The following is a 13,767-nucleotide window of genomic DNA, read 5'->3' on the forward strand; positions in this document are numbered from 1 at the left end:
TGCTGTGAAGCAACAGTGCTCACCACTACACCACCATGCGGCCCTCTGTTTTCCAGTTCCATCCATCCATCCATTATCTGTAGCTGCTTATTCTTTCCTACAGGGTCACAGCCAAGCTGGAGCCTATCCCAGCTGACTACGGGCGAAAGGCGGGGTACACCCTGGACAAGTCGCCAGGTCATCACAGGGCTGACACACAGACACAGACAACCATTCACACTCACATTCACACCTACGGTCAATTTAGAGTCACCAGTTAACCTAACCTGCATGTCTTTGGACTGTCGGGGAAACCGGAGCACCCGGAGGAAACCCACGTGGACACGAAAAGAACATGCAAACTCCACACAGAAAGGACTCGAACCCAGCTGTGAGGCAACAGTGCTCACCACTACACCACCATACCGCCCCAGTTAATATTTATAATTTAATGTTAAATTCATTGTGCTCACAAGCACAGTGAAATTCCTCCTCTCCATTTAACCCAAATTTGAAGCAGTCAACACACACACACACATACCCAGAGCAGTGGGCAGCGATGCTACAGCGCCTGGGGAGCAGTTGAAGGGTTAGATGCGTTACTCAAGGACATTTCAGCTATGATACAGAGTGTGATATAGCTTCCGGTCGAATACCTGCTTCATAAGGATCCGCCACCTGACGCACGTGTTGCGTTTCCTGTACACATCCGAGAGAGAGAGAGAGAGAGAGGAGGGGTAAGAGAGGAGGACAGAGGGAAGAGTGTGCAGGCTGATCTCAGTCTCCTATAGTGATCGGTGCATGCTGTTAAACAGCGCTCAGAGACGGAACAGGAGAAGAAGACGCGCTGGCTCGTCACCTTCCTAGAGGTAAACACTTCCCCTCTCTCTCTCTGTGTGTGTAATCAGCTGTGTGCGTGTCAGTCGCAACTCGGGTGTGTATGTGTTTCAGCTCGGTTGGGAGAGGAGATGGCTTAGCCCGCTCGGTTCGATTCCCCATGCATGCATGCAGAGGTGGAGTGAATGAAGCGCGCGCCTCCTCGCCTCTCCCCGGATCTGCGTGTGCATGATGAGCGTGGCTCTGCAGGATCTGCGGAATAACGTAAGTGCACAACACTGCTGTCCAGATGTTCCCCTCTGTGTCGCCCATCTTGCCTCAGTGAACAAAAGGAACAGCTAGAACTCCGCGCGTGTGAGAGAAAACGAGCTTCTCTAGTCAACCTCAGACGCCTTGGTGCTTCAACGCAAATATAAAGACAGGGGCGAGCTGCTGCTGCACAGCCTGGCGTTCTTGTTTTCCTCTCTGCGCTACATGCTGACGTGATTAGGCTGTAAATAACTTCGATCTGATTCTGAACATGATGCCATGCAATACTGCAGTGAAACGTTTGTTCATGTCTCGGAGCGCGGAGAGAAAACCAACACAGATATGCGGTTGTATGAATTACACCATGTCGGTCTTATTGCATTGAAAGCAGGATAAATTCACCTATAAACCCGACGACTTGTTGCTCGTTAAAGCCGACAGCAGCATGGGGACTGAACGCGGCGGCTGCTGCTGCTTCTGTTGTGTTGTGCTGTGCTCGCGCCCTACAGCGCGCGATTCTGATTGGCTATTGGCAAAAGACACGCCAGTTGAACTGGAAAATTATTGACATACAGTATCCATGGCGACAAGTTCTTCTGCGCGAGGTCTGTTCAGACAAACGCTGCATGCTAATATTGTCCAAAATGTTTACTATTAGATCTAACCCTTAAGTTATTATTATTTAAAAAAATGATTAGACACCATCACTCCCTGCCCGTGACCTCTGTCCTCTGCTATCTTCAGCAAGCTGTAAATGTAATGATTTATTCTGCTTTATTACCCTTCTACCCTAGTGTGGGTTCGTAAACCAATACCGGAAGTAGCCGGTTTTGTCTACAATTCAAGTACTAACCAATCAGAAAGCCGGAAATGATTATTTACATCCTTTTATTTTTGTTCTGGTCTTTCTTGTTACTGCTTAATTGTACATGGATTTATACCTTATGATCAATTAAAAAAATAAACTAAACCACTGTGACCTGAGTACTATAGGAGCTATAAGGTTTTGATTAAAAAATGCCACTAAACGATATGCTTTAATTTACAAGCGTACAAAATTGACCGCGCATGCGCAGAAACCCTTGATCCATAGGATACCATGATGCTGAGTTCACCCTTCCTGTATGACAACAAGAAAAGCTGTTTCTGTTCATATCTTCCTTCATTATCAAGTGCTGTGCAGTATTTAACATCGAATCTTAGTCTGTCCGAGCTACTTGTTTAATATTTACGGCTTGATATGATGCTATGTAAAAGATTGATTGATAGACAATAAACTGAATGGAAGTTATACCTAAACATGGCGGCTGTGACGTAAATTAACTTCTTCCTGTAGCCAACACCATGCGGATGTAATGCAATGCCACACACAACCAGCTCCCCAGGTTTTTATTTTATTTTCTCATCTCATTTTTAATTTTTTTTAAACTTACTACCAATAAATGTGATTTAATTTTTAAGGGTTGAGGTTGTGAGAGTCAGGAGTGTGTGACTTTTTTTGTTCAGGGCAAATCTTTGTAGTGTGATATGAAACCTAATCATGAACAGGAATATGCAATTGGTCATTAAAATTATTATTTTTTGGTGTGTGTAACTCCTGTGTAAAACATCCTTGGGTTTGTGAAAAGTGCTATATAAATTGAACTTATTATTATATCAGGGGTCTTTTTTTAAATCACTTCTTAATTTTATAATTTGTCATAACTCATAGGATCTTAGTGTGTTCCATCTCACTGGAACCACATTTCATTAATAGCCCTAGATTTCTTTCTTTTTTTTTTTTTTTTGGTAAATGTTCCTGAAAGGCTGGCCACATTAACATGCCGTGTTTGTTGTTTGAAGCTAAGAAGCAGATGAAGCCATGCAGTAAACCAATTAGCTTAATGTCTATATAGCCACTGGGACATTTCATGCTTTGCTTCATTATCTGCATAGGCAGGGTCATTGAGGGGATAGGGAGAATGGTTTGTTGTTTCTCCAAAGCAAACCAAAGAAATGAATACAAAACTGCTTATGCTCACACATCCAATTATGTTTAAATTTGCAACATGTAGTATATAATCACTTCTGCTTTGCAGGCCAAAATAAGTCAGTACAATAATAGTCCTGCATTTTACAACCGGTTTGTTTGAGTCAGTCTAGAGTTGAACCTTTAATAGTGTTCCAGGAAGAATATATGACATGAGATGCAAACAATGAATAAATAATTTTGTAACCAAATGCCAAACCACAAGTGAGTATGCTTATATTGCTCCTCTTTACACCAGGATATATGCAGTGTTGCCCTGTTAGTATTACTTCTTGATATAGTTTATTGCTTTTCTGTGCTTGTTATAGCTTCTAAATGTAATTAGTTATACACACATGCACTAATCATTTGTGATAAGTGGTTTGAATTACATTAGCTGGCAAATTAGCAAAGCAAGCTAACTGTACTAGCAATGTACACCCACCAGCGGCACCAACAATCTCTGCTACTTTCTTCGAACTTTATTTTTCTTTGTAATGTCTCTATATACAATTAATGAGGCGTCTCTTCCAGTTTTGCACATCAGCCTGTAAATATAAATTAATGCAGGTAGGAACTTGAGTGAATATAGCAAAATGAAAAATATTGGACCACATGTGCCATAAGAAATGAAATGAAGGATTGACTGAGCTGAGCAATCACTTGACAGGTCATTTAAATTTGTCACTCTATAGTGTTGTACCAAGTTTGCATAGAATATAATTGAAAATGTTAGTTTGTTACTTGCTGCTGTTCTTGAAATTGTGCCTCCGTAGCTCCATGTCACAAAAGGAATGGTGTAGAAAATGAATACTGGCCTGCTGCTTTGTCACTTGCAAGTCTGAATGTAGGATTAGCTCGTATACCAGGTTGCTCTCAAATGGAAACTCACTCTCCATATACAATTTGAAAAAGGAAGTTGTTTCTGGAAAGATAGTAAGCTGATAGTATTTGCTTGACTACTCATAAACTTCCTCTTTGGGTTTGAACTGGAGTTTATGGCTGTCTCTCATCTGGTGCTGTTTTTTTCTGTTCTTTTCCTTCATCCTGTCTTTTTCTTTTCAGCCCCTGTGTTTTCCTTTTTTTTAACATCTTTATTTTGTGAATAAACATTTTTGTTCATATAAGTCAAATGACATTGTGTAAATCTGAAGTGGATATACACTGCAACCCCACTATAACGAACTCTTACTACGAACTTTCGCATATAACGAACGAAGTTCCTGTCTCCCGCCTTTAGTGACGACGAGTTGGAGTCTTCAAGAAAAAAACAAAACACTGTCATGTCCATGTGCATTGGTGCACAGAGCACGCGGACTGCCATTAGGCCTAATTACTATGCACCTGTTCCAGAACAGAGTGCAATTGCAGCACACACTTGTAAGGACCCTTTAAACACAGACTTGGCGACGTATATGTGCTGTACCTTGTGTCTCACGTTAGCAAGCCTTGTGTCTGTGTATTGCCTTTCTGGTTTTGACTTTTTGTGTATTAGGACTCTGGATTTTGTCTTTGCCTCTGTCGTTCTGTTTGGGCCTCACTTGACTATTGCCCGTTTCATGGTGCTGCCTTTGTCTTACGTTTTTGAACTGTTTGCCTGCCTGTTTGTAAATAAACACACTTCCTGCAATTACATCCATCATTTGCCTACTTGCGTGACACACTGAGCCATGTGCTCCTCTTCCCACTAGCTACAACAATAAGTAATCATGTCTGCAGTCAAGTTAACAATACGTGTTAACACCATAAAACAAAGGCTTAACTAAGCCAAGAAGCCTTTGTCACACGTACACTCAAGCACAGACTTAAGCACACACTGAAATTCCTCTCTGTATTTAACCCCTCTGAAGCAATGAGCACACACACGTACCCAGTGCAGCGGGCAGCTATGCTACAGCGCCCGGAGAGCAGTTGGGGGTTAGGTGCCTTGCTCAAGGGCACTTCAGCCCAAGGCCGCCCGATGTTAACCTAACCGCATGTCTTTGGACTATGGGGGAAACCGGAGCACCCAGAGGAAACCCATGCAGACTCCACACAGAAAGGCCTCTGTCAGCTAGCCTCACTTAAGCGTCGATCACTTACACTTATCGAGGACGGTGATCAAAGGGTTGATAAAAGGACGAAATGACTGCTGATATCGCTAAACTTAAGATCTAGTTAAAGTGTATATGCACTGGAAGTATATTACTTTATTTTCCCTCGCTGCATGTAAGTTTTTTTTTTTTTTTAAAAGTCTAGAAACACATTTAAAATGAGAAACTCCACCTTGGAAAATGTAATATTTTTAACTGTCTTATTAAGCAATAATATAAAAAAAAAAAACTCTGTGTACCCTTCACACTCATTATACTCTGCCAAAAATTCTGTCCACTATGTTTTTCAAACCCTATGGGATTCTGACCAGAAATATGTAATTGATTTCTTTCTGAGTAAGATGCATGCTGTTCTACTTCCAAATTTGGCGGAAAATAAGGCTCTCTGGGAAATAGCTGCCTTCTGTCATCTTTGGAATAATACAAATTTTGAAGTAAATTCTGATCAAATATGGTGTCTACTGTGACATCTCTGCCAATAAATGGTATGCAGACGCCATCAGTATGTTGAAGTATTTATCCCATTTACACACTAATCTATCATCTTGCACCAGAGAGCTTTTGAATGCTTGGTTCCAACTGGTCAGATACTTTTAAAAATAAATAATAATAGTGCAACACTGACAGTAGTTCCAGCTGTAATTTTTATATTCACGTACTTGTCTTAATGTTATTGTTTCCATTATGACAAGTTGCACAGGGATTTGTATGGTGAACATGCAGTGTAAACTGATTTATTAAAAAAAAATGCATGTAACATGCCCACTTTTCTGTGAAGAGTAATTGATTTAGCATTTTTGGGAGGTATCGCCATTGTCAGTACTTTGTAATATCTTGCCTTTAAAATTTCAAGAGGGAGAAAGCTGAAACGACTGTTTTATAGCTGATGTAAGCAATAACATACTGTCACTAAGAAAAGTACAGGGTGTCTCTTTTTTTTTTTTTAATATTATTTTAATTATTTTTTTACTTAATCCAAAATTGTAATTGTTGGCAAATTGTTGTGGTAGAAAAGGAACAAAAACTTCTTGATGTGCTGGAAAATGATCAACATTGTAGTGGTAACTCATCACACTACTGTTATTGATTTACTTTTCCTATAACAGTATGTCCTGAAGTGCTTTATTCATAATGCCCTAGTGTTGACCAGTTTGTGTTTGGTGAACTGGGATTCTGTCAAGTGACTGTCATGTTGAATAATGCTGTGTGTATAATCAGCATCATCCTGTGGATGCTTACAAGTCCTACTGCTTCTGACATTTCAAATGCACCACCCTTCTGACTTGATAATGACACAGAATGCCTATTTATAGTTTTTTTTTTTAAAATGCCATCAAGTCTGTGGAAGCTTGTCCTTTTTTGTTTTTGCACTGATAGGAATCCCACATCCATAGCCACGCTGTGGCACCCAAGGCCTCTGGGCGAGGAACGGGACGAATAGTCTCGGCTGTGCAGCACCGCTTGGGTGTGGTGGTGTGGGAAAGAGTGCTTTTGGAGCTCTCTGGAGGTGGAGTGCTTGTTCACTCCTCGACCTCTGCCTGACCCTAGAGGGCTGCTCAGGGCTTGGGAGAGCTGGTGCATCCTGCCTAAGGGTGTGTGAGTGCAGGGAGAGGGCCACACTTTCCTGTGTGTGTGTGAGAACATACGTGTGTCTGTTAATAAATGTGTTCAGCGGCTGGTTTCAGTCAGTGAGTTTCCAGTCCTGGTTTACGGTGAAGTGAGTGAAGAGTCCGTTCACTAAGGATGCTATGGTTGAAGATGGTGATGCTGAAAGACTTTTGATAGAACAGAAAAGTTTATTTAAAGTGGTATCGGCTAATAACCCCAACTCTTGCTTTCGTAAGCTCTATTGTTGTCCATTATTTGATAAGATCAACAGTTTTCCTTTGTGTTCGTGGAAGGGAGTTTGCATAATGCACTACATTTTCAAAGGCTTTAGACTTAAAGTGAATTATAAAGTGCGTTTACAGTTGTTGCCAAGCTTTGAATAATAAACCAAGCTGCCATGATTTAATGAATTCGCATAGAAGTAAAGGCCTGGCATGAGACAGGCATGGACGTTTTGTAATTTGTTTATCTGAATGAAAGTGTGTGAAAGGAAATGGTTTTAAGAATAGCTCTTTTTCCCTGTTAGTTTTCGCACTCAAAACCTGTTGCATTATTGCCATACGTTTACTGGTAGAATATTTAGGCTTTGTGTTATTCAAAGTTCAAATGATATTTTACCCGGATGTACACAATCTCACATTTATCACAAATTTCCCATTACACAGAATGTGACCATAAAAAAAATCTAATATACAATGTATTATGGTGGAATTTACTTGAGTTTATTGCTTCTCATCTTCCTTCTTTTCCTAATTTAAATCTTCTGTCTGTATTATCATGCCCCAGCGTTACTCTGTGTTGTTCCTTTAGCGTGAGTTGGATGTTTAGTATTCTGCTAACTCTGTACTGCACCAGCTGAGATGGCCAAAATGAGAGATGGAGAGAATACACACTTGAGAATGCTCTCAAGATGGATTTGGATTCTGTGGTGCATAGCAGATGTGTTTTGTGATTGCTGGTGATTTTCACACAGGATGAGGAAGGGGAAAGGAAAGTGAGATGAATGGGAGATTAAAAAAAATGTTTAAATGAGATTTTGCAGCAATTCAGCAGTGGGTTGGACTTTTTAGGTCAAGGTTTTGTGCACTTTCTGGGCCACTCAACAGCCATGAATAAGTCAATGTGACTATTAGATTTCAACCACTGATGGACCACAAAAATCTCACAGGCTGCTGGATTCTCATATTACATCAGGCGGGTGTTAAAATCAGTAATCAGAAAACGACCATTAAGAAAGCTTCTAAGGTGATGCAGGAAAGTAACGGAGCAGATGTTCTTTATTGGTAGTAAATCCATAGCTGAATTTCACCAGACTGTCCCTGTTTTTGCACCATTTTAAAGTTTTGCTTTAGTTAGCGACCTGCCATGGTTAAGGGTTATGTAAAATGGTTAGTTAAGGTACATGACTTCACACTCTTGGTTTAAAAATATGTGATTGTTAATGTTGTGCTCATGGTTGCAGTCACTGATGTATTCTGGTCTTGTAGAAGTCCTGAGGTGTTTTTCTTAAAATTTTAAGTTAAATTAAAATGTTAAAATTTCTATAAAGTTGCTTTGTGACAATATCCATGTTAAAAGTGCTATCTAAATAGAATTGAGTAGTGAATTTGTATAATTTTTGTACCATATAGTCCTGTAAACTACAGGTTTTCCTAAACTGAAATCCTTCTCTTGTATCTCAATCAAAAGTAAAGTTCTCGCATTTTTAATTCTCATTACCCCCAGAAGTGAAATGGGGGGAGAATTACACTCTGTGACGATATTCCTAGATTCAGGTTATATCTGATTACAAACTGTATTGATGAAGCTTGTTATGCTTTATGCTTCAGTGTGTAGCTATCAAGCAACTTCATCAAACGGTGAAATTCAGTGTTCAGCATGTGAGGAAATTATACTTACCTAGGAATTTTGGACATCTTGAGGCAAACTGATTTGCTTTTACCACCAAGTTGTTTAAGGCTAGCCTGGCAAGCCAGACTAAATGTGAATATTTAGTCTGGCCTCAATCCGTAGACATTTCCGAAGCGGGTAGGAGGAACAAACCGCTGTCTTTCAAACGGTCTCTGTGCGTATAGGCCAACGCTCTGACCAATCAGCGCAACTGTGACGTAGTCAGAGCGACAGAAAGAAGTGGGGAAGACCTTGAAATAAATAATTTTTCAAAATGCGTATTAATTAATAAACAGGTTCTAGATATTAAGAAGTTTGGAGATAATGACCACAAGTTTGGAGTCTGTACCACATACACATTTTTTCCAAGTGTTTTTCAAGGGTTTGCTTAAACTGTTTTTGAGAGTTTTTATTTAGTGGTGTTTGGTGAAATAATTCCCCTTAAATTTAAAATAACGGGAAAATAAGAAACAATCAAAAAGTAATGTTTCAAAGCTGTTTATTAATTCTTCGTACTGCACAAACTAGCCCCATCCTTTTGGCTATGAGCGGAGCCAGCTGGTAGATCAGACTTTTGCCATCGCCGGTCGGCAAAACAGCGAAAACGTCCTTCTTGAAAAAGAATGAGCGGAGAGCCTCTTCCTGCTCATGTTTCAACGAAAACTCCAAGTCTAATTCTTCTAAAACTGATTCCAAAGTGGAGTCAAACGCGCGCTGTTCACTAGCCCGTAGCCATCTTTCCTGTTGCGCTTTCTCCAGCGTCGCGCAGCTTTGTCGTCACTCCTGCAAAAGCCCGCCCAAAGAATCCAAACAAAAACCTTGCATTGTGATTGGCGGGCATGATTTGATGCCCAGGGTGTTTTTGTTTATATGGTGCGAGGCTAGACCCATTCGCTAGGCAAAAAATATTTTTGGCCGCTAGGCGGTTGGGTCTAGTTTACTAGGCTAGTTTAAGGCATTAAAAAATGAGAATTTCCCAAATTGTTTTTTTGTGACCAAGTTAAGTTGAGCTGTCAGTGTCTTATAGGCAGAAAAAAAAATATTTTAGCCAAATTGGCAGATTTATTTATTTTTAAATTATTTTTGGCTTTTTGCTACAATTCAGCTATAACATCCATCCAGATTTCCCAGATCACCTGAGCTAGCTTGACTATATATCTACTGAAAACCCAGTAAGGACTGGGAACTGAAACTCGGCTCCAAGTTAGAACTGAATCTAAAATGCCAGATACTGGGTACCTGTTTAAAAAATAAATAAATAAATTTTGGTTCTGTGATAACCCTTTATTATTGTAAACAAATACTACACATCTGCAAGGATGTGGGTAGTTATCTGTCAGGACCTGTATATGTGATTGGCACACATCAACACAGTGTGACCGTTTGTTTAAAAAAAGAGCTAGCATGCATGCGCATATATATTGCAGCCACGTTTTATTAATTCGTTACCATCCATTATCTGTAGCCGCTTATCCTGTGCAGGGTCGCAGGCAAGCTGGAGCCTATCCCAGCTGACTATGGGCGAAAGGCAGGGTACACCCTGGACAACTCACCAGGTTATCGCAGGGCTGACACATAGAGACAAACAACCATTCACACTCACATTCACACCTACGGTCAATTTAGAGTCACCAGTTAGCCTAACCTGCATGTCTTTGGACTGTGGGGGAAACCGGAGCACCCAGAGGAAACCCACGCGGACACGGGGAGAACATGCAAACTCTGCACAGAAAGGCCCCCGCCGGCCACGGAGCTCGAACCCGGACCTTCTTGCTGTGAGGCGACAGCGCTAACCACTACACCACTGTGCTGCCCCTTAATTCATTACCATGATATTTATTTTTCCCTTGTTTTAGTTAAACCATTGGCACATTTAAAATGAGGGAACAAATTATTAAAATGTGGCTGCGAATTTAAACCATTTTTTCCTATTTGTTATTTTATAATTTAAGGTTCAGTGTACTTTCAAACAGTCTTTATTCATTCATCTTTCTATATTAATAATGTTGTCATAAAATACTTTGACAGTTCCTCTGAAATTATTAAAATAGCCAGTGAACATGGGGTGAAATTACAAGTTGTACTATAAATCCTGATCTACTTTTCTTTTGCAGTAACCACCAGCAGGCTCTTCTCTGAATCTCACCTCAGTATAGCTGCGCTTATAGTGTAGTAATCTGTCGAGTAGCTTACAACCAAGAACAGGAAAAATGTTTACATCCCAATTAGCTAATCCTGTTCCCTATTAAAACAGCTGATATTCAATAAAATGTGATTCTACAAAGGAATGCATTCATTTCAAAAGAAAAACTTCTTTTATCAATTTAATAGCAGTTATTATCTTACATGGCATACACTAATAATTTATTTTTCTACCAACATCCCATTCTAATTTCAGAGTCAAGGTTATTTGTTTGTTAGATGCGCTTCTATATAATACACACGCCCCATTCACCAGCCACTTTATTAGGAACACCCACATACCTGTTGTTTGATGCAGTTCTCTAATCAGCCGATCCCTCGACAGCAGCACAATGCATAAAATCATGCAGATACAAATCAAGAGCTTCAGTTAATGTTCACTTCAAACATCAGAATGGGGAAAAATTGTGATCTCAAAGTGTGACTTTCACTGTGGCATGGGTGCTGGTTTGAGCCAGATGGACTGGTTTGAGTATTTCAGAAACTGCTGATCTACTGGGGTTTTCACACACAACAGTCTCTAGAGTTTACACAGAATAGTGCGAAAAACTGAGTGAATGACGGTGCTGTGGGTGGAAACGTCTTGTTGATAAGAGAGGTCAGAGGAAGATGGCCAGATTGGTTCAAGCTGCCAAGAAGGATATAGCAACTCTTTACAACCATGGTGAGCAGAAAAGCATCTCAGCATGCAACAGCAGATGATCATGTTGGGTTCTACTCCTGCAGCCAAGAACGGGGATCTTAGAATCAAGAACAAGTTCCTATTAAAATGGCCGGTTAGTGTAAATATCACACACACTTAAATTATGGCTTTTCAAGGTCTAAAAAATGCTGACCCAGGCAAAATTTGACCGACACCTCTGATCTAAAGATTCGATCTCTTTTAAATATACCTTTTCTTTGGGGGGGGCTCAGCCTTTGGCTGAAGCCTATAGAGGCACCTGTCTGTATGTTTAAGAGTTTGCGCTTATTTAAGAATGTAAGATGGTCATTGGTGTGCCAGCCTCAGGTAGCAGCACTTCGTACTGACTGTAAGCGTCATGTTACATAACCTCAGGTTGTGATGTAATCCTCCGTGGCTGAGCGCTGTCCAGGAAGGGAACAGATTTTGCAACGTCGGTTCAAATCCTGGTGTCGACATATTTCTGAGTGGGCAAATTTTTTTTCTATTTATGTGCCTTTGCTCAGAAAAGGGTGAAGCTCAGACCTGCACAGGTCTCTAGTTTATTTTTATTTTTTAACTATTTTGGAGAGAATCAGGATTTATAAAATTCAAACAATACTCAACCCTAGTAAATCCAGTCTAGATCTGTTGAAAAAGGAACGGTCAAAAATTCCAAGAGTTGAACCCTTCCAGCAAAATTCAACCTTCGTGCAAGCATGATGATTCTATGAAATGTACATGGCGGGGGGGAGAACTAAGAAATTAGACCTCCTGACAAGGCCTACGGAGATAAAACAAGTCCTTCACTGAAAAAATATCACATAACATCCTGTAATAAACTTTTTGTTGCTTAGAAAGATGGAGAAACTCTCTCAGACCCATCCATCCTGTTCTCAGATGCTTCAGCTTTTGTTCTCCTTCTGCTGTATATTTTTTTCCTTCATTCTTCTTTCCTTCCTTCCCTCTCTCTTGCATCGGATCCTCCCTCCTTCCTTTTCCTAACCATGTGCATTGAGTGTGTTAACCTCTCTGCACAAAGAGTGACATCATTCCACCTCTCAGGGGAGAGGGAGCTTCTCTCATACTCGCTTTCTCTTTGTCCACTGTATGCTTCTCTCATTTTTCTCTCACACATTATTACACCCTACACTGCTGTTATGTTTGATAATGAAGAGGGTGAGAATGAGGCAGTATAAATAATGAATCCCAGTGGTGTAAAGACATTTATTCACAGTGTTGAGAGGAGATGGGTGTTTTTTTTTTTTTTCTTCCCCATCCTTTCTCATCATTCCTGAGGTACCCAACTAGCAGTATTCATGTCTGTGAAATGGTATTTTAAATGCATCCTGCAAACTTTATTTCACAATGTCCGACAAAATCGAACAGGTCGTTTGTATCAAAATGCTGTTGTGTGTATTTTTGTGTTCAATCTGCAGAGAATACTTTGTGTGGTGACATGTAAATTAAGTCGCTTGTGTGGTTCTGAGAGGTTTTTTTTTTTTTTAAGCTGCTCGAGGGCTAGAAATATTTCTGCTACATTGCTTTCTGTTTGTGAAAATTTCATGCACACCATAGCGGCTTTCAAACACTTGACTGCATAGTGGGTGAAGCTACTGTGATCTTGTCACTCATTATGGCTGGTTCTTGGTAAAAAACACGAGAAAAAAATAACAGCTCAGCAGTGATGATGCATACTTTAAACCCAAAGAAACACTGATACTGATCGACCCATAACCATTTACATCACTGTGGTTTCTGAAGAATTCCATGTGTTAGCGTTAGCTGTTATTCACCAGAATGCTAGCATTAGTCATATTAACTGAACTAGTGCTACAGATTTCATGTTCCTCTTACAGAATGCACAGAAAATACTTTGTGTTTATGCATAATGCTGGTGCAGTGGTTGCTTAGAAGTTCAAGGTTCGAAAGTTCCCTGAGGTCTTATTGAAATGTCCGCGACATGCTTTGTTCAAAATACCACAAGGATAAAGCACCACAGTTCTCTTCTCACTCTGCCTCAACAGCCCGGTTCAAAACGGTCAATTTTGCCGCTTTTCCACTACAAACGCGGCCGAGTCGGGCTGAGCCGTGCCGTGCTGAGTCGGGCTGAGTCGAGCTGAGTGGGGCTGTTGGAGTTGCATTTCGACTACAACCGTGCTGAACCGTGCTGGCTGGAAGTGGGTGGACACATTGGGTGGAGTTAGCGAAAGTGGGTGGACGTCACGTGATGTCGTTAA

The 13,767-nt window shown here is 40.5% G+C and overlaps 1 protein-coding gene across 1 annotated transcript in view; it reads left to right on the forward strand.

Annotated features, from left to right (window-relative positions):
• Positions 1–636: 636 nt before the first annotated feature.
• The window catches only part of ece2b (endothelin converting enzyme 2b), an 80,061-nt gene continuing 66,930 nt past the window's right edge, over positions 637–13,767 (forward strand). Inside the window, exons 1-2 of the mRNA XM_060944121.1 lie at positions 637–848; positions 931–1,080. Of these exons, the coding sequence (XP_060800104.1) occupies positions 1,045–1,080 (36 nt within the window). The 5' untranslated portion in view covers positions 637–848; positions 931–1,044. The remainder of the gene's footprint in view (positions 849–930; positions 1,081–13,767) is intronic.

Source organism: Neoarius graeffei, chromosome 17 (assembly GCF_027579695.1).
Source record: "Neoarius graeffei isolate fNeoGra1 chromosome 17, fNeoGra1.pri, whole genome shotgun sequence".
Taxonomy (NCBI): domain Eukaryota; kingdom Metazoa; phylum Chordata; class Actinopteri; order Siluriformes; family Ariidae; genus Neoarius; species Neoarius graeffei.